General features: G+C 36.7%; 1 protein-coding gene across 3 annotated transcripts in view; it reads left to right on the top strand.

Moving 5' to 3' along the window:
- The window catches only part of COL11A1 (collagen type XI alpha 1 chain), a gene marked incomplete at both ends in the record, with an annotated part of 143,050 nt that overhangs the window by 26,502 nt on the left and 96,906 nt on the right, over positions 1-19,642 (top strand). For all 3 annotated transcript variants that reach the window (XM_082765815.1, XM_082765816.1, XM_082765814.1), the window contains one exon: positions 6,087-6,215. In XM_082765815.1, the coding sequence (XP_082621941.1) occupies positions 6,087-6,215 (129 nt within the window). The remainder of the gene's footprint in view (positions 1-6,086; positions 6,216-19,642) is intronic.

Below are 19,642 nucleotides of genomic sequence, written 5' to 3'. Positions count from 1 at the left end.
AGAGTTCCTTCTGAGCCTTTGATATGTAAATCATGCATTTAAGTAATTCCTGCATTATTTTAATTCCTGCATTATTTTTTCATTGTTGTTGTGTTTTTTTTTTAGTTCAGTTGGAAGAAGAAAAGTATTTTTCTTCTGATTATTTTATAATAAGAAACTGCAACTTGATTTCTAAGCTCTCGTCCTGTCACATTGTTATGCAGCATCCTAGATGTGTAACTGAAAAGCAGGCTTGTTTTTAGAAATTATTTAAAAACAAACAAACAAAAAAAAAAAAAAAAAAAACAAAAAAAAACTTCACAAAATGTGTTTTTACTCCCGTGAAAAGGTCCAGAGTTTCTCAAGAAATATTTACCTCATATTCCTTGGATAAAGGTCACTTTCACCTTGCAGTTATTGTTTTTTTAAGCTTTCTGTAAAAGAGATGTGCCAAACATCTGTCTGTACAACTGAACTGTCTATGGTTCTTGCAGAGCTAGGGAAATAGACTATAAACATTTTAATACTGGAAGGAGAAAAATAAACACACACACACACACACACACACAAAACAAACACCAGTTTTAGCTCTAATTCATTCACAAGGCATGATTGCCCTTATAGCCTTGTAAAAACTTCATACTTTCACATTTTTAATAATGCTGGCAGGTGATATTAGAGATGGTTCTCATCAATGATAGAGACCTTTAGTTGATAAAGAGACTATAAATGGACTACATTATGGTTGTACTTCTCTAATATACCATATTTAGAAAGTATTAGTAATATTATATAGTTAAGAGGAAAAGAGAATTTTCTTTAATGCCTCAATAAAATATATAATAAAGATAAGATTTATTAAGTCATAATTAAGATAATAAGGAGACATTAACATTTATTGCTTATAATGATATAATAACATTCCTTACGACTGAGACCCTCAATGATTTACAACATTGAGAGTCAGATACCATATCTAATTGTCAATTTTCTTTATTCTGATATTTCTGTGGCATCTAACAAAAGTTCTGAAAAGGTAGAATCAAATATAGGGATAACTATCATGAGGCTAACCAAAGCAATAATTACAAGAGAAATTTCATCTGTAAAACTGTGAAAAGAACATGGCAGCCTATTGCTTTCCTGCAAATTGTCTCCATTTCATTTTTTATTAGACAAATTATCTTTTTTTTTTTTTTTTTTTTTTTTGTGTTCTGAAGTGTTTGATATTAGGAGAGTGTTTTCAGTGTGGATAGCTCACCCAGTTCATTAACTACTTAGTGAGGTGTGTTTTTTCTACCAAACCTGGAAATACCTGTACAGAAACTCTTATTCAGTGATGTCACTGTGGAATGTCTGACATTCACAGAAGAATTTTCAACAGATGAATTAACCACATACTTATTCATAGCTGAGCTGTTCCTTGTTGTAGAAAAATTAGAGTGAGTGTGCCAATGCTCCAATAGGAACATTCAAAAAATTTGAGCATATTCTCCCACCCTTGAAGCTCTGAAGTCTTGTTCTTCACATTTGCTTTGGCATGCCACAAAGACACTCTAAAGTAGTGAAAGTTTCCTCAGATCTAATCAAATCCTTTTAACAGTCTTGGAGCACTCTGCAAAGAGCAGCTTACATGATGCAGTACCTTTTGGAGTAATGCCACAAAAGTAATCTCTCTGTATTGTGTTGGCATACTAGGTGTAACTGATGGGTACATTATTTTATGATTCTCAGGGAGCTTATTCCATATAACCATGAGACTGAGACTGGTTCAAAAGACTGTGATTTTAATTATGTGTACATCCCCAAAATGTTAAAATATGCATAGTTTTTAACCATTTCTGTACCATATTGGGATAGATTACTCAATTACACATTGACTTTGTGAGTTTTGTATTGTATTTGACACCAACTTTGTGTCTATTTCCATAAAGTATTTACGATCCAAACTGAATGTTAAATCTCCAATTTGACCCATTTTAGTTAAAAGAGGTACTTCTACGTTTAATGTTAGGTAGACTTAACTACATTGCTGAATGTTTCCTTTTACCTGTGGGCAATTTAGGCAGAGATCTAGATCTCAACTTTCTTATTTCCAATATGCAATAACATTAAATATCCAATAAACAATGCTTAAAAACCATTATAATAATTGTTATCCAGGATAAAAATTGTTGTAAGGAAACACATTTTTCTTCTAAATAGGCTGTCAGCACTTTTCCAGACAAATTAAACAATGCACATTGTTAGAAACAGCAAGATGAAAAAGTTGCTGTGTATTTGTCTGATGCCTCACCAGAAGTTCTCTATCCCAGCCTTTTACTTTCACTGACATCTAGTCCTCCTGGAAGATTGACTCAATAGTGTCAGCAAACAGTTGATTTGTAAAATGCACTATATATCATCTGTAGATCTTTTCATATTTGTAGATAACAGATTGTAATCCAGAATTAGTTGTGACGTTAGGAACAAGCCCATCTCCTGACACTTCTCTTCTTACTACTCTGCCCTCTCTTTTTCTCGTACATCAGGGATTTCTAATTCTTTCCCTGCTTTTGTGTCCAGCCGTTCCCATTGTCTACAGTAAGTGCAGGTTATGTATCTTAAGCTCACATAATATCCCCACAAAGGAATCAGTAACTTTTATTGGTTTTGAAAATTAACTTCCTTTTATTTCAATGTATTTTGCTTGGATTTGGTAAAATTTGGTGGAGAACAAGAAGGATTATGAAACTTTGTTTACTGCATTACTTTATTTTGCATCTTACCCTTAATTTTATGGTAAAATAAATGAAACTTCTTCTAAAGAGAAAAAAAATTACTCAACTGAATTCACTGGAATTGGTTAACTTTTTTTTTTTTCTAGTATATATGCTTTCAGGCTTATTTGTCTTGTTAGAACCTCAGCTTTCCTTTTCTGGGAAAAATCCATGATGAGGAAGCTTATAAAATTGCTTGAGCAGGCTACACCAACAAAGGTAGTCATGACAATTTTGTAGGGAAGGAAATGGAACTATTCTATACAGACAGTTGCCTTTTTATGCCTTTTTTTTTTCTTTTCTGTATACGTTTTTCAGAGTACTGCTAGTTGCTTTAAGGATGCTCAAATGTATTTGTGAATCTTACCCCGTTTTCCTATCTCCTTCCTCATCTGTTTTCCCTCTGTCTTTCATAATTTGTGTGAGAATTCCTTACATCACACAAGTTTTATAAAAGAGTAATATTATGCCCATATGCATATGTATTTAGGTACCTCACTGTTAATTTAGAGGTTAATTATTCAAATTTTTATTAACCCATGACTTCATTTATTCATATTTTCACTTAAAGTTTTTGGGGCTTGTGCAGGTAGATAATTAAGTGCCTAATTCATGACTCCAGGTCTTAAAGTATAACCAATTTAAGTCTTTGTAATTTCTTCACAAAGAGCTTTCTACAATTCCATTTCAGCCTCACAAAGTCAAGACTTCAAGAGGTTAAAATCAAAGAACGTGTTTGTGACTGATGTCATTCTGTGAAAATTTCTCAAAAAAAAAAAGTGTAGATTTGTCAGACAAATACTTGTGACTACCTGATGACTAAGTCACAATAGTGAAATCCACAATAATTTCAGTGTGCTGAGATGACTGATTTGATCTGAAAGGAAAGTTCTTCACTGACTAGTGAATCTGCATTGTCAATGCATCACATACAAATACTCAAAAAAGCTATTTAATTAGCAAAGACAAAATTGAAAACAAGCAAAAAAAAAAAAAAAAAAAACCAACAACAAAAACTGAAAAACAGTGCTTTTATAGGAGATCTTGAAAGAAAAAGAGGAAAATTAGCATTTGAGATGCCAAATATAAAATCAATCAGTTCCTTAGTTAACTTATCACACATGAATAGCCAGTAGCATTTCATGTATAATATGCAAGACTTCTGAGGGCCTCCCTCTATGTGGACCCATGACAGGCAGACAGGCGGGGCTGGGAAGTACAGTCAATGGATCAGGAACAGCTTTAAGCAATTAGGAACATCTAAGCCAAGTGGTAACAGCATGCTGAGTGCTTCTTGCAAGCACACAATCCAACAAAAGCCAGTGCCAAAATTCCATGGCATTCAAGATCAGCACAAAGCAAGCTCCAACAAAATACTGGCTATCTTCCCCTGACTGGGTTCTCTTAGCATATTGTACTAAACAGACATCAGTGTCAGGAGCAGTTTCTGCATTACTTACGTTAGCTGGCACACTGTGTACTGTACACTGGTCTGTATGGGCAACTTAGAAAGCTGTGTATGTTCAGGGGCATACAGCAAGACAAGGACCTGAGCTCAACAGATGGGGGCTCCACGTATCCTTTGGTAATGGTTGGTCAAAAAGAGTTACCTCTTCTGTCTTTTGGTTGCTAGTTCTTTATATCTTATTCCTCTACTTAATGTAGTTTTAATTTGGCTGGGTGAAAGAGGAAGGGCAGAGCATTTTGAATCACTCAGTGGTAGAGAAAGGGATTACATAGCCCAGACTGACTGACTATGGGATATCTCAAAGCACTCAGCTGTACTCCTGAGGGATTTGTATAAAGAATCAACAGGGAAATTTCTCTGTACGTACAGCAGGTCTTGTAGGAAGGTGTCCAACTAAGGAAGCATTAATGAGCAGAGATAAAATGAAAGAGACAGCCCAGCACCACTGACATGGGAACAGATATTAATCTGAGAAACACTTAACTATGTAAAGTAAAATGAGTTGAGAGTGTTATAGCAAACAGATTTGTAACGTATAGCCATTATATGCTAAGAAATTAAGTATTTCATATTTTATGTTAAGATAGTAAAATATAGAACTAGGAAAATAGGAGAGAGTTTTGATTTTTATTTTTTATTTTTTTCCAATTAGGGTTTTCTATGCTTGTTTCTGTCATTTCTCTTTTTGAAAGGAAGGAGCATTCCAAACTATGCTTTCCTATTTTAAGATACTCTCCAGTTTTGATAATTTGTTAAAGGGTGCTATTCTGAGAGGTTTAAAGTGATTTTGGAAATACTGAGGTAATTTTGAATTTTTCTAGTTCTACATTTCCACCAGTTATGATGTTTTCTCCATAAAGAAAGAACATGCAGAAGTGTACTAACAAAGTTATTCCTTTACCCTCTTCTTGTTAAAAAGAAAATTAAATTACATTAGAAGTATATAAAAGCTTAACACACACCCCCTTCCTTATGGGGAAATACAGTGGGAGATTGAAGTTAATGCGTTTTGACCTAGAACATGTGCCAATTTTCAACAACCTTATTTTTATGACAGCATTTGAAGCTCCTGAATGAGGAAATTTATAGTGGAAATCTTGGCAGGAATTTACCTAACACTGTTTAAATGGTACCACTATGTTAAGAAATACACTGAATACCAGACAGCTTTCTGTGGAAAATGATAAACATAAAAAAACATACAAGGCCACTGTAGGGGATCTCAGCAAAGCCATTTTTATTATCCAGAATAGTGGGTCTCTTTAGTATGATGGTTTTTTTTACACATGATATATGGGCATAGAGATGAAAATAACATTTGTTAGCTATAATTTTTTTTTCAACAAACTATATATTGTGTATTTACACAGTGCTTACCTCTTTATTTTTTATTCCAAGAACAGTGTGTCTGGTACAGCCTTTTTTAATTTTATTTCCCCTCATTTTTTTAGAGTTCAGATGTGATGGAAACTCTCAGAATTATACTGTTGATCACTTGCATGCTGAGCTGCATGCTGGTAGTAGGAAGTGCCCTGAATTAAATCTTAGGAATTTAGACTGGTTCCCAGTGAAGAAGTAAACAAACAGCATGAAAATGATGGAGCAGGAGTTACACCTTCCACCCTCTCCTTTCCAAGCCGGACAGCATGTTCAGCCAGAATTTTACACTTAGTGCTGTGAACTATAATTAGGATGTCATTCAGAACAGTTGAAAAAATTAAGTAGATAAGTTGCATATAAACACAAATGTTAATATAATATTTAATAAATGTATAATGCACCTAGTTTTGTTTTCTAAATGAAAAGTCTTCTGATGTAGACAACCTTTGTTTTTTATTTATTTTTATTTTTTAATTTAATCTGTATATGCTTTCCTGCAGGGTGAGATCCAGCAGCTGTTGATTATAGCTGACCCCAGAGCTGCATATGACTATTGTGAGCATTATAGCCCAGACTGTGATTCCCCGGTGCCCAATGCTGCTCAGGCTCAAGATCCTCAAGTTGATGAGGTGAGTAATCAGTCATGTATTACGAGATTTATTGCACATTAGTGGTTGTGCTGGATACAAGTTACCCAGGGAGCATTTAATTACAGCTAAATGGCATGCATTGTTCCAGACATGAGGAAGGAAGGTTGCAGGAGTACATTAGTTTTTGCTATGCATTCATTTATGTCGAGCGTTTGAAGGAACTTATCACATTAGTATTCGAATAACCAGTTTGCTCAACGGAGTTGAACTGTAATTCTTTAAAGAAGATAACAATACACATTTGCCAAGTTGTACCTATTTGTTCCCCCCTGTGTACTGTTGGGATTTCGCTGGTGATGAGTGAAAACCCTCAAATACCACAGTTGAAAGATATGGGTGATATGAGTATTCTGGAACTGTGAAATATTTCTGCTAGAATTGTCGTGTATTCTAATGATCTGTGACCAGTACATAAATGCAAGTACACACAATTAATTTGGCTAGCTCCACTGGTGGTAGCAGGTAAATGTCAACAGGGATGAAATAGAATCTGATTTTTTTTTCCTCAGGCAATGAAAAATGTTCACAGAAAATGTTTGTCACTGTAGACAGGTCTCACAACCATAAACTAAGTAATTTACTTAACGGCAAGACAGTCCCTTAGAAAGACATGGAGGTGCTTGAGCGGGTGCAGAGAAGGGCGACGAAGCTGGTGAGGGGCCTGGAGAACAAGTCCTACGAGGAGCGGCTGAGGGAGCTGGGCTTGTTCAGCCTGGAGAAGAGGAGGCTCAGGGGCGACCTTATCGCTCTCTATAGGTACCTCAAGGGAGGCTGTAGCGAGGTGGGGGTTGGTCTGTTCTCCCACGTGCCTGGTGACAGGACGAGGGGGAATGGGCTTAAGTTGAGCCAGGGGAGTTTTAGGTTAGATGTTAGGAAGAACTTCTTCACTGAAAGGGTTGTGAGGCATTGGAACAGGCTGCCCAGGGAAGTGGTGGAGTCACCATCCCTGGAAGTCTTCAAAAGACGTTTAGATGTAGAGCTTAGGGATATGGTTTAGTGGGGACTGCTAGCGTTAGGTCAGAGGTTGGACTCGATGATCTTGAGGTCTCTTCCAACCTAGAAATTCTGTGATTCTGTGATTAGACCTCTCATGCATAAGGTCATACATTTTCCATATACTTGTAATAATATTGTTCTCGTACTTCTGCTGCGAAGTGGAAAGCTTTTGCAAAAGGTAGTTAGTCTTAATTGAACTTGGCTCTGGACAGTTGGTATGCACTCAACTAACTGTGTGTGATCTGATGGGTTGTTGTTACTGATTGCTCAGGAGATCAGTATTAAAAACTTGTTGAATTGTTCTCAGATGACTGCTTTGAGCCAATTTTGAGACAGAACTTTTCCTAAATGTATTTATTTGCTGTTACTATTTATTCCATCTGACTGAAAATCATGTCATCAGTTGTAAACGTCCACGTGGCCCAGAACTTACATGTAGTTTAAAGGCACTCCCACATTCATTGCACTTGAGGTGCAGTTCAAGATGTGTCAATTACACATTGGCAGAGGCCTTCACATTACATTATGGTACATGAAGTCTTTTCTGTCTGTGAGTGCTATTTAAACCTTCTGTCTGTGTGGTTGGCTATGTAGATCTCCATGCGTCTCCTTTTGTGTTCCAAAATAGATCAGGCTGAAAGCACATTGTTGGTGTTTTATGGGAAGAAAACAAAAGATAACAATCATTTTTTTTTTTTTCCTCGTCATTTAATTTTAAAGTTATTTGAGATTTTTGCTGGGAAACTCTTCTGGGCTTTGCTGCTTTGCATCTTGGGACTCTGATCCTTTTTCTGTTTCCTGTGTGAAGACCTGGAAGGTTTGAATAGGCTAGTGCTTTGCTATTTTGACGTAAGACCAAAGAGGAGTCAGTCTAATAAACTGCTTTTTTTGGGGAAAGGTTGTTAAAATCACCCCTTGTTATCTTTCTTTAACAGGAATATATCTTAATACTTAAAATATATTAACTAAATGGGATGTACTGTCATATCCAAACTGACATCAAATCCTAAGTAGATGTTAACATGTCCTAAACATATTGTAGGTACTTGTTTGCTTTGACCACTAGTGATGGCAATAATGGTTCCTGTTCTTCAGTGTAATGCACGTGGACAAGGCTTGGAATTCACAGAAACCAGCTGGGATCAGACAGTAGATTCAGAGTCTATTCCTTTGATTAAACAGGAATGAATAATTGTGAATAATTAAATTGTTAATAATTCAATTATTAACAATGAATACAGGTGAATTATTAGACTGTAATTTAGTGTTTCTAAAGGATGTACAACATGAATAAGATAGAGCAGGGACCATAAAGGATGCTAAATCTCATGCTGTCAAATATTATGCTTACGTGTAAATATATTGAAGCTGTTTAACACTAGCATCAGTTGAGAGAGAACACTCATTTGAAGATCAAAACAAAAATAAGCCTTAATATAATTATAAAATCTATGTTTATTCACATATTATGTGCATATCATATAGAATGCCTAGTTACATATCGGATATCTGTTGAAAACAGTGTGAGCACCAAACAGGGAAAGGGAACCATAAAGAAATTGGTACAGTTCTCCTTGAGCATCATGAATAGACTTAATCTATAGCCCAATGAAGGAGCCACTGAAGTCAGGAAATATCTTACTATTAAGTTCAACAGCAATTGCAAAAATGTTCCTGGAGTTAGTGTTTTTAATGAATTTTTCTATATTTTTTTTTTACCCTGTGGTTACACATAGTTTCTGGGGGCACCTACAGAGGGGAAAAAAATAAAAAGAGGAAAAAATATAAAAGGTCTTAATTTGTAATATAATATATTTAAGTCAGTTTTTTTTAAAAAAAAAAAAGTGAAGGTTTTTTTTTTAAGTGGTGAACCACCATTTCTGTTTGTTTCCATTTATTGTTCTGAGTGGTGGCTGAATCCCTTTGCTTTCTGAACTGAAGACACAATTTTCTTTTGCTATCTGTGAGTTTATAACATAAGTATGCATGAATATTGTCAACATAGTCAGTGAATCTTTTTTGACATGCGTAATAGTAATCTGAAGTAATCATATCCTCAATATTTGAGGTGTGGTGAATGTAAAATAGGTTAACTGACAGATTGAATTGCCCCAAATGACATAATTTTCTTCTAAAGGATAATAAAGCAGCTTATTAATGTAGGCTACTTCATAATTTTTTGAGATGCCCAGAAAAGCTGTGGATGTCCCACCAGTGGAATTGTTTGAGGCCAGGTTGGATGGGGCTGTGAGCAACCTGGTCTGGTGGGAGGTGTCCCTGCCTATGGCAGCGGGGTTGAAATCATATGATCTTAAAGGTCCCTTACAACCCAAATCATGCTATGATTCTGTGTGGACTATAAGAAATGAAGCACGTCTTATTTCAGTAATGGAAGACATTACAGAAGAGAGCAATGCTGATTTTTCATTTTTTTATTTTTTAGAACTGTTGATTGCAAGGTTAATTCAAAAATTTATTAAAATGTATTATGTATGTAAATGTATTAAAAGATATATAATTACAAGTGGTCTATTAAAAGTTTGATAGTGATACTTGATATAATTTGTAGACTCAGACTTTCATAAAGCCTCTAATTTGTCAACGTGGAGTGTCTGGTTTAAAAAAAAAAAAAGCCATTGTATGATAAGGATAAAGTACTTGACAAACAGATCCAAATCTGGCTGCCTTATTTCAGAAACTGCTATAAGAAGAGTACCATCTCTGAGCTAACTTTTTAGTGGAGTTTAAGAGATGTGCTAGCAGTATAAAAGTAAGACGCTATTCAAATTTGTCATACTCTTGATATTGCAAAGTGGTAGATAGTGATGATAATACAACTAAAGGCCAAGTTACACACATAGAAGTAAACAAAGAAATGTAGGGCAAATCTAGAGAACTGTATAACACACAGGGCAATGAAGCCTGCTTACATGTGATCACAAAAGCACCTTTTGCATGCTGCTGATTGTCCCCACCTATGGGCTTCATCTCCTGCTTGACCAGTGAAAGCAATTTTGGAGGTATATGATCTACCAGACTGGGATCCTAATCACGATGAAAGCCAACATGAAGATTTTACTGTTTGGCTAGACTGATTTCCTGGTTTGATCTTCCATGTTTTCACAAAAACTGTTCTGATAGACAGAAGGAAGTGAGAATACCAATCTAAAAACTAGGAAGGATTGTGGCTTTCAATGTCAGTTTTGGCTTAAACCAGCAGAACCTTAAAATAGCTCTTGGATGGTACCCTCAGAAGACTGGATATTCAAGTAGGTAAACAGTTTGCACTCAAAGCAAAAGTGTAGCAAAAAAGGGCAGCACATCTGGGTTTGTAAACAAAGGAATGAGAATACAGATCACAGAATGTTTGGGCAGTCTTACTCGGATGTAATGTTTCTTCTTTTATGCCGTTGACTAAAACTTTTACTGGAACATCACAGATCATCTTGATGTTTAGTCACCAAAACAAATATTTCAAAAATGGAAATGATTCTGATAAAAGCTACAGAATTGTTGTGATTTAGGGAACTGTAAAACTCAGTGCGATTGACCAGTCCATGTAATGACAAAAACTTGACAGGTTCCTCAGCATACGCAAAGAACCTTCACAAGAAGAAAATATGGACTGCAGACAAATGGAGGGAAAATAAAGAGAAGGAAAGTCTGATCCTTTCAGATAGGAAAGTATTGACTAAACTTTTTAACAATGAAAGAACAAATGACCAACATGGTGTATCTCCAGGTATCTTCAAACTGAGGATAGATTGATGCCCTTTTGAAAGATAAGTTTAAGGAAATGTCATTTAAGTTTTGGTTGGCTCAGTTACAGGGTAACTAAGAAGTATTGAAGTCTGAAAGCATAAAGGAGTTAGTCAAGATGATCTAATAGTCCTTTCTGGCTTTACATCTCTGGGCCTTTGAATTATTGCAGACCAGAAAAAGAAACTGATATGTGGTTTAGAGAAAAGAGTTAAATTATGTGATTGCAGAGCTTATTAATGTGTTTCCAGCATTGACTACAAAACACAAAGGAAGTGGTTGGCTTTTGTCCATGAAATAATAAATCACTTTTGTAGAGTTGCACCTAAGAAGCTAAAGAGGATTTCTCTTGATATCACACATCACTATAGTCGCCTGGCACGTCCATAGCCTGAGAATGCGGTTATTGTAAAAAGCTGGATGATTTTTAAACCAGTAAAGTAACAGCTGGAAAGAAGGTTTTGGCTAAGAAGATGTAGGTTTAAAGGCAAGATCCACAAAAGTACTTTGTTTGACTGAGTGTAATTAACATTGCTCTAGGCAATACTTGCTTCTGCAAAGGAGCAAACAGCCAAATGTAGAAGAAAATTTAAAATACCAAAGGTTGTGGTTTTGTGAGCATTTCTTTCACTAGCAGTGCTGGCTTAAATGCATTCTTTCCTTCTCTGTACTCATTTCCATCCCATGCCATCCTCCCAGCTCAGCTGGCAGAGTTGATCATGCATCTGTGGGGGGCAAGGGCTGAGATATTTCATCTAGACTAAAAATAATTTATCAACCATAAAATGGAGGAAAATAATGAAACATATTGTATTTATGGATTATAATAGAACATTCTGTAGAATTAATTGACACAGTAAATGAGCCTGAGGCTCACATTATTGCAAGATCAAGAGTATAATAGAATCATTAAGGTTGGAAAAGACCTTCAAAATCATTTGATCCAGCCATACCCTACCACTATAATCACCCGTTAGACTATGTTCCTAAGCACCGCATTCAGCCATTCCTTGAACACTCCCAGGGCTGATGACTTCACCACCTCAGTGGGCAACCCGTTCCTGCACCTGACTACTCTTACTGAGAAGAAATGTCTCCTAATTTTCAATCTGAACCTCCACTGGCACAACTTGAGGCCATTTCTTCTAGTTATATCATTAGTTAGCTGTGAGAAGAGGCTGACCCCCAGCTCCCCACACATTATTTTCAGGTAGTTATACAGAGCAATAAGGTCTCCCCTGAGCCTCCTCTTCTCCAGATTAAACAATCCCAGTTCCTTCAGCCGCTCCTTACAGGACTGGTGTTCCAGGCCCTTCACCAGCTTTGTAGCCCTAATAATAGTTGCATTTGAAACAAAGTTGGGGTTTGTCTCAAGTGGATTAGCTTAAAAGGTTGACTCTGTTTTCATATGTAGATTTATCGAACACTAATTTAGAATTAGAGTGACCTTACTGATGATCTCAAATGCTGCACTGAATTTTTCTTTTTGCATATTCTTTTCACATTAGGATCAGATTTAAAATGCAGTTTGGGTCATGCAGCAGAGAACATTTCAATTCCTACTTTTTACTTGTGGGTTCCCTTCATCCCTAAATTAAGTGCTGGGGTCATCCTAAATCAAGTTGAGGAAGAATCAGCCATTTCACAATGGGATTCACAAAACCAGCAAACTCAAAGACGTTGACCTAGCCAGCCTACAAATGGAGGGCGTATCTTAAATTCCACCCTGCTCTACAGGCTTTTTCAGCTGTGCTACTCTGATCCCTAGGCTATACTCATACCTGCCTAAGGTCAACCTCCTGCCTTCTCTCCCGTCATTTCTCCCATCCTATGGTGGGGGTTAGGTAGGAGTGATCTAAGGACTTCACGGTCCTTGGACTGTGCATTGGAGCTGGGTGCTGTATCTCCCATTCCATTTTAATTGCATCAGCTGCTTTCTGGATTCAAGTAGCTGTGATACATGTCTAAACAAGGTCCATTTAACTGGGTAAGCTTTGACTACCTTTTGTGTATAGGCTCTGCAGAAATCCGTTGAATTTGGCTGTTTGCCAGGACTGGGGGGGTTTCTGTGAGCAGTTTAGGCTCAGCCATTAGAACAGAAATTCACATGGGTGACTTTCATCTGCAGAATGCTTTTATTCCTCTGTGTTTAGGTTGTTTCATCAGACCTATGTGTCATTCAGTTTGGAATTTGAAAACATGAAAGTGCTAGAGTAATAATAAATAGGTTAACAGTTGCATCCACACACTTTATTTTTTTCTTTATTATCATTTATTTCCACTTTGAAGACACGCTTTAACTGAAATAAGTGTATAGCTTACTTGCAGATAGCTAGGTATGAATCTCCATAACTTTTCAAGTACAGAATGATGACCTCAGCTGTTACCTCTACACCAAAAATTGTTGCTTAGTAGTTACTTAAAAAATTGTGCTTCTGGAGTAAAAAGAAAGGGTATCTGAGTGTAGAAAATAGTCATACAGTCATACAGCAAGGGAGAGAACTTCCCAAATGGCAGCACCAAACCAAATTATTACTTGATGAACACAACTCTCAGTTCTCAGAAATTCCAAGAAAAGTCATTGTATTTGATTTACAATAGGGTTGAGGCTGCCAAATCTTCTGAGGAACGTATTATATCCTGAAATATATCCATTAAGTGTTGAATATTATTATCTTCTGTCAAAAGAGAGTAGCTAAGGAGTTCAGATTTTTTTGGTACGATTAAATAGCTTTTGAATAGGGATAATTAAACCACAAACAAACTGGCTGAGAACTTTAGAATATAATCATAATAGTGCATTAGCATTATTTCAGTCTAGTGTGACGGTCCTTTGACCATGCAAATTTTGGAGGGTTTTTAGGTAAAGAAAGCAAAGTAAGGCACAAAGAGCTGCAAACAAGTAGGCAGAGGAAATGAGCAAGAAATGAGTTCTCTGCACTGGACTGTTATCCTTCCATCTTAGAATTTTATAACAACAAAATCTGATGGTTAACAATATTGATTGAATGTCTGAATGAAATGTTGGCATGAATTACTATGGAGCTACTGGTAGTATCCATTCGTATACGTTGCATGGTTTATGAAGATACTGGCAAGTTTGGTTGAAAGTGTATTTGGGAGAAATGAACCTTCTGTGTTGTTTTTATTTAAGCTTCTTGCTCTATTCTGCTGTTTGTTTGTTTGTTTTCCCTAGAGATTGTTTTTTTTTTTGTTTTGTTTTTTATACTGAGGCTTATTATTATCGCTATTTTGGTAATCATTGCATTTGTTTCATGCTGAACATATAATTAGATTTTAAGAATCAAATATGGGAATGAAATTACATTAAAAAATGTCAGTAATACTTTTCCTCAGGAAGTTATGTGCCTATGCTTCTCTTATAAATACCTCATGAATAGTCTGGCTGCTGTCTTGTTTTCACAACCCTTTCTACTATAAATGGAAGTATATTTATTTCAGTTCTCATTCAATCACATATGCTTGGCTAGCTTGCAGAAATTAGATCAAGGAAAGACAAGGTTAGTCTTCATTTTCCTTGATGTTGGATATTACATTTTGTAGAGTGTCATCAGGTCTAATTTTCAATGGCCCCAGTTATCAGGCTTTCAGATCTTCTCTTGGAAGATTCTTCTGCAACCCCATAAATCATACTGTCTGATTTTTGCTGAAGAAATTGCTCTCCAAAAGAACTCCCCTTCATTTATTTTGGATCTATCCCAAACTAACAGATTACATGAAGAAATTAAATGTTTCATAGAATCATAGAATATCCTGAGTTGGAAGGGACCCTTAAGGATCATCAAGTCCAACTCTTGACACCGCACAGGTCTACCCAAAAGTTCAGACCATGTGACTAAGTGCACAGTCCAATCTCTTCTTAAATTCAGACAGGCTCGGTGCAGTGACCACTTCCCTGGGGAGCCTGTTCCAGTGTGCAACCACCCTCTCTGTGAAGAACCCCCTCCTGATGTCAAGCCTAAATTTCCCCTGCCTCAGCTTAACCCCGTTCCCGCGGGTCCTGTCACTGGTGTTAATGGAGAAAAGGTCTCCTGCCTCTCGACACCCCCTTGTAGACTGTGATGAGGTCTCCCCTCAGCCTCCTCTTCTCCAGGCTGAACAGGCCCAGTGACCTCAGCCATTCTTCGTACGTCTTCTCCTCCAGGCCTTTCACCATCTTCGTAGCCCTCCTCTGGACACTCTCCAACAGTTTCATGTCCTTTTTATACTGTGGTGCCCAGAACTGCACACAGTACTCGAGGTGAGGCCGCACCAGTGCAGAGTAGAGCGGGACAATCACCTCCCTTGACCTACTAGCGATGCCGTGCTTGATGCACCCCAGGACACGGTTGGCCCTCCTGGCTGCCAGGGCACATTGCTGGCTCATATTCAACTTGCTGTCTACCATGACCCCCAGATCCCTCTCTTCTAGGCTGCTCTCCAGCGTCTCATCGCCCAGTCTGTACGTGCAGCCAGGGTTTCCCCGTCCCAGGTGCAGGACCCGGCACTTGCTCATTGAACTTCATGCGGTTGGTGATCGCCCAGCTCTCCAACCTATCCAGATCCCTCTGCAAGGCCTTTCCACCCTCATTCAAGTCCACAACTCCTCCAAGTTTGGTGTCATCAGCAAACTTGCTCAAAATACCTTCTATTCCTACATCCAGATTGTTTATAAAAATATTGAAAAGTACCGGCCCTAAAATGGAGCCTTGAGGGACCCCACTGGTGACCGCCCGCCAGCCTGACGCAGCCCCATGTTTGCCTTTAAGAAATTAACCTTGGTAAAGTAAAGATACATATGGCTCCCAAATACATCCAACTTGAAGGTTTCAGGCATCCTTTCAGACCATTATAATTTAGTGTCCTTTCTTTCAGGTGTTTGATCAGAACGACGAGTTTTCTGAACAATATGAAGATATAGGAAAATATGTTTATTTTCAATCATGTTTAGAACTGCAGTTAGCTAACTTAGCAGGTGTTAAAAATAGTGATCTTCCTAACATTGTCTTTCTTTGTATAGATACGTAGACTTTTTCACTAATCAATTATTATAATATAGAACCTCAAGTGTCATCTTATTTTGACAGGGCCTGTCTTTGAAAGTTGAAGATTTTATTCTTACCTCCTTTTATCTCCTTGTTTATATTACTGTTATGAACAATTTTAAGACTGTGTGAGAGAAAATGCTATCTTTTAAAACTTTTAAGTTTCCTTCTGCCCTTGGATTGACATCTGCTACTATTTATTTCTTTATATTACTATAAAAGATTTTTGAAGCACTCATTTTGCTTATATCCCTTCTTTTATTGCATTTTATAAAAAGTTAGCCTAGAATCTTTCAAAGTAATCTTTGCATATTTAGTTAGCTAGATGATTTAACATAGTGTTAGGCAATAAAAAATAGGCTAATTACACTTTGATTTAGCATATAGATTGCTGGTTCCTGGTAATTTCAAAAGGCAAAGTAAAAATAACTAATTTAACATCTTGGGAACAGAGGAGAAGAATTTTAGCATAATTTCTGCATGGATAGCAGAAGAATCTATTTTCAAAATAAGGCTATCTTCAGAATATTTAAGCCATTCCACCATTGAAATAGGCCTTGCACACTGATGATCTGCTTCTAAAATTCATCTGATGAAGAAAACAGTTCATCTCTTTAATTGGAATAGCATGGTGATCTGGTAGTGTAATATAATCACTCTGCTTAAGAAAGCATGAGGTCATGGTGGAAAGATTTTGTCCCATCAAGAAACAGCAGGCTTTATTCTTCCTTTCATTTGTAAGAAAACAGTCATATGCAATATTCATTACAAGAACGTCTGTTCTGTAACTATTGGTGGTCTTACAACAGAAGAAAGAAAAACAACAGAAAATTGCATTATGTTTGAAGTATGTGTTACCTGATGCCTCTTAGCTGAAATCCCTCCCCAGGTTCCAGCTATTGTCCAATTAGAGGTCCTAACCTAATTGCAAATGCCATGCAGCTAATCTTTTTGATATTCATGAGAAATCACTGGAAAAGTTTATAAAATTGTATATATTTTGCTATTACTATAAGCACTTGGTGAATCTCATCTCTGTTTTCTCAGAATTCTCTGTAACCATCCCGTTACGTAGCAGTATAGGTAAATTGTCATAGACAAAGCTCAACTCGAGCAGGATTGAAGTAATCAATCAAAATAAACTTGCACAGCTGTTGTAGGTATATTTTTCACTTGGTAATGCCTGAACCCATATGAGGATTATCAGAATGTTCCAGTCTGAATGTCCCTTTAGATCGTATTCCAGTTTCTTGATTTTCTAGCTGCATTCCTGGCCAGTAGTATCTTCTTTTGTTATATAGCTAACAGAACTATATTGACTTCCATGACGTTTTTCATCTCTATCATACTTGTTTTCATTCCCTACTTTGATTTCTTGCTGGAGTTAGTAGTCTTGACTAAATTTAGAAAACCACAGAGGATACTTATCCATTTACATTCATTAATTCTAGATGCTTTCTGTTGCATTTTCAAATGTACTTTCTATGATTAGCAGTACAACCATAACAACCATATCTCTCCATAATACCCCTCCAATAAAAAATAAAAAAATAAAAAAAATAATAAAAAAAAAAAAGGGAGAGAGAGAGAAAAAAAAGAAAAAAAGTTCATGGAGATCTTCACTCGCTTGGCAGTACTCAAGTTCCAGCATGGAAACTGGCATTCCCCATCCATTCCTGTTCTTTTTGTCTGTGTGCCTGCATAGAGTCGCAACCCAAATGTACCACTGTATTTGTGATAGTATTTTTCACATATCACAAAAGTTTCATTTTCATTAATAGAAGTGAGTAAAGCACAGTCCTCCAAAGTAAAATATTTTCTATGTGATTATGCATGATGCAGTAAATCTCTCCACATACTCGTGCTTTAGTATGAGCTTTTTCTAGCTCTCATTCATAAATGTCTGGCTTTCCAAACTATGCCTCTGGCAGATTATAGCATAAATATCAATTTAGTCACCACTTTCTTTTTTAAAACTAACATACTTGGCACAGATTTTTTTTTTTTTTTTTCTTTCCAGTCAACATTTTTGTTTAGTTTATGGCCTCTGAAGAACTTTCTGTAACTTGCTGTTGTAATTTTATTAGCTGCTTAGTTGGCACATTTCAGCACAGCCATTCAGCTTACCTTGAGCGAAGCAATACTACTGAGATTTGAAAATCAGTTGAGCAACACAGAGTTATATTTGAATTGCTAATTGTTCAAAATGAATGTTCAAATGACTGCTTCTGGTTTCAGAATAGTTCTACAATGCTTACTAAAAAGGAATCTATGTTTCCAGCAGTTAGTAAAACAAAGCCCAATCAGCATATTTAAATTTTATTCTTGCTAATGAAACAGTAACACACTCCAAAATCTTCCTCTGGTTGCCCCTTAAGATATTGAATAATATTTAACATACTTATTGTCTATTGTTTTGGTACCAATAAAAATCACATAGGAGAGTGTTTGATTCATGTTGTTTCACTAAGGAAGCATTTAAAATTACATAAAGGGTTGTTACTAGTAGGCCAGAATGACTGAATATGAAGAGATATTCCACTACAGACCGTTTTATCTCCTAGGTTATGCAACCTAGTTTGCATAGCCTTCTTGACAGAAGGAAAGCAGGTTTTATGCATTTTCACACTTTTTTAATTATTTCCAGACAAATACATCAGTTTCAAAGCTATTCCATAACTATTTCAAAAAGCCTATTTTTAGTCATGTGTTTATTTCTTTACTTTCTCTTGCCACTTATGATCTCCTAGAAACTTTTCACTATGTTTTCTTTTCTGGGTATCATTGGAATACTTCATTAGAAACAAGCTGTACTGAGTTGCATTTCCAGAACTGCACAAGTCAGAAAATATGTTTTTATACATTTACACATTCAGATCTTGTATCATCATGTGTCTTGTATCATACAAGATACTGGTCTTGTATCACTGCCCATGAGGCCTTTGGTTAATATCATTCACCAGTCAAAATGATTCATTGACTTCACTGCTCTTAGGATGGAGTCTTAGCTTACTGAATAGGGAGAGAACAATCACATATTATGTACCAGGTGTAAGTTTAAAATGCTGCTGCTTTTGAAAAGTATAAATAGAATCAATTTATTTCTGTAATGCCAATGATACCGCTGATGAAATCAAAGCATTGTTTAAATTATATATGAGGTGGATATAAAATGCAAATGTACTTTACAGAGAGAGGATATTCTTGTCGTGGTTCCGCTCAAGTGGGCAACCAAGCTCCACCAAAGCCTCCACTCTCTCACTCCCCCTCCTCAAAGAGGAATGGGGAGAAAATACGATGAAAAGGGCTCAAAGGTTGAGATAAGGACAAGAAGATCACGCAGTAATTATTGTAACGGGCAAAACAGGCTCGGCATAAGGAGACAGTAAGATTTATTGCTTATTACTTAGAAGCTAGAGAAGTGAGAAACAAAGGAAAGAAACCAAAAGCACCTTCCCCCCCATCCACTCTCTTCCACCTCCTCCCCCCAAGCGGCGCAGGGGAATGGGTGAATGTGGGTTATGGTCAGTCTACAGCACTTCTCTGCCGCTCCTTCTCGGTCACTCTTGTCCCCTGTGCTGTGGGGTCCCACCTACGGGATACAGC

Source organism: Aythya marila (assembly GCF_965140915.1).
Source record: "Aythya marila genome assembly, chromosome: 8".
Lineage (NCBI taxonomy): Eukaryota > Metazoa > Chordata > Aves > Anseriformes > Anatidae > Aythya > Aythya marila.
This window is presented reverse-complemented; position numbering and strand designations above follow the sequence as displayed.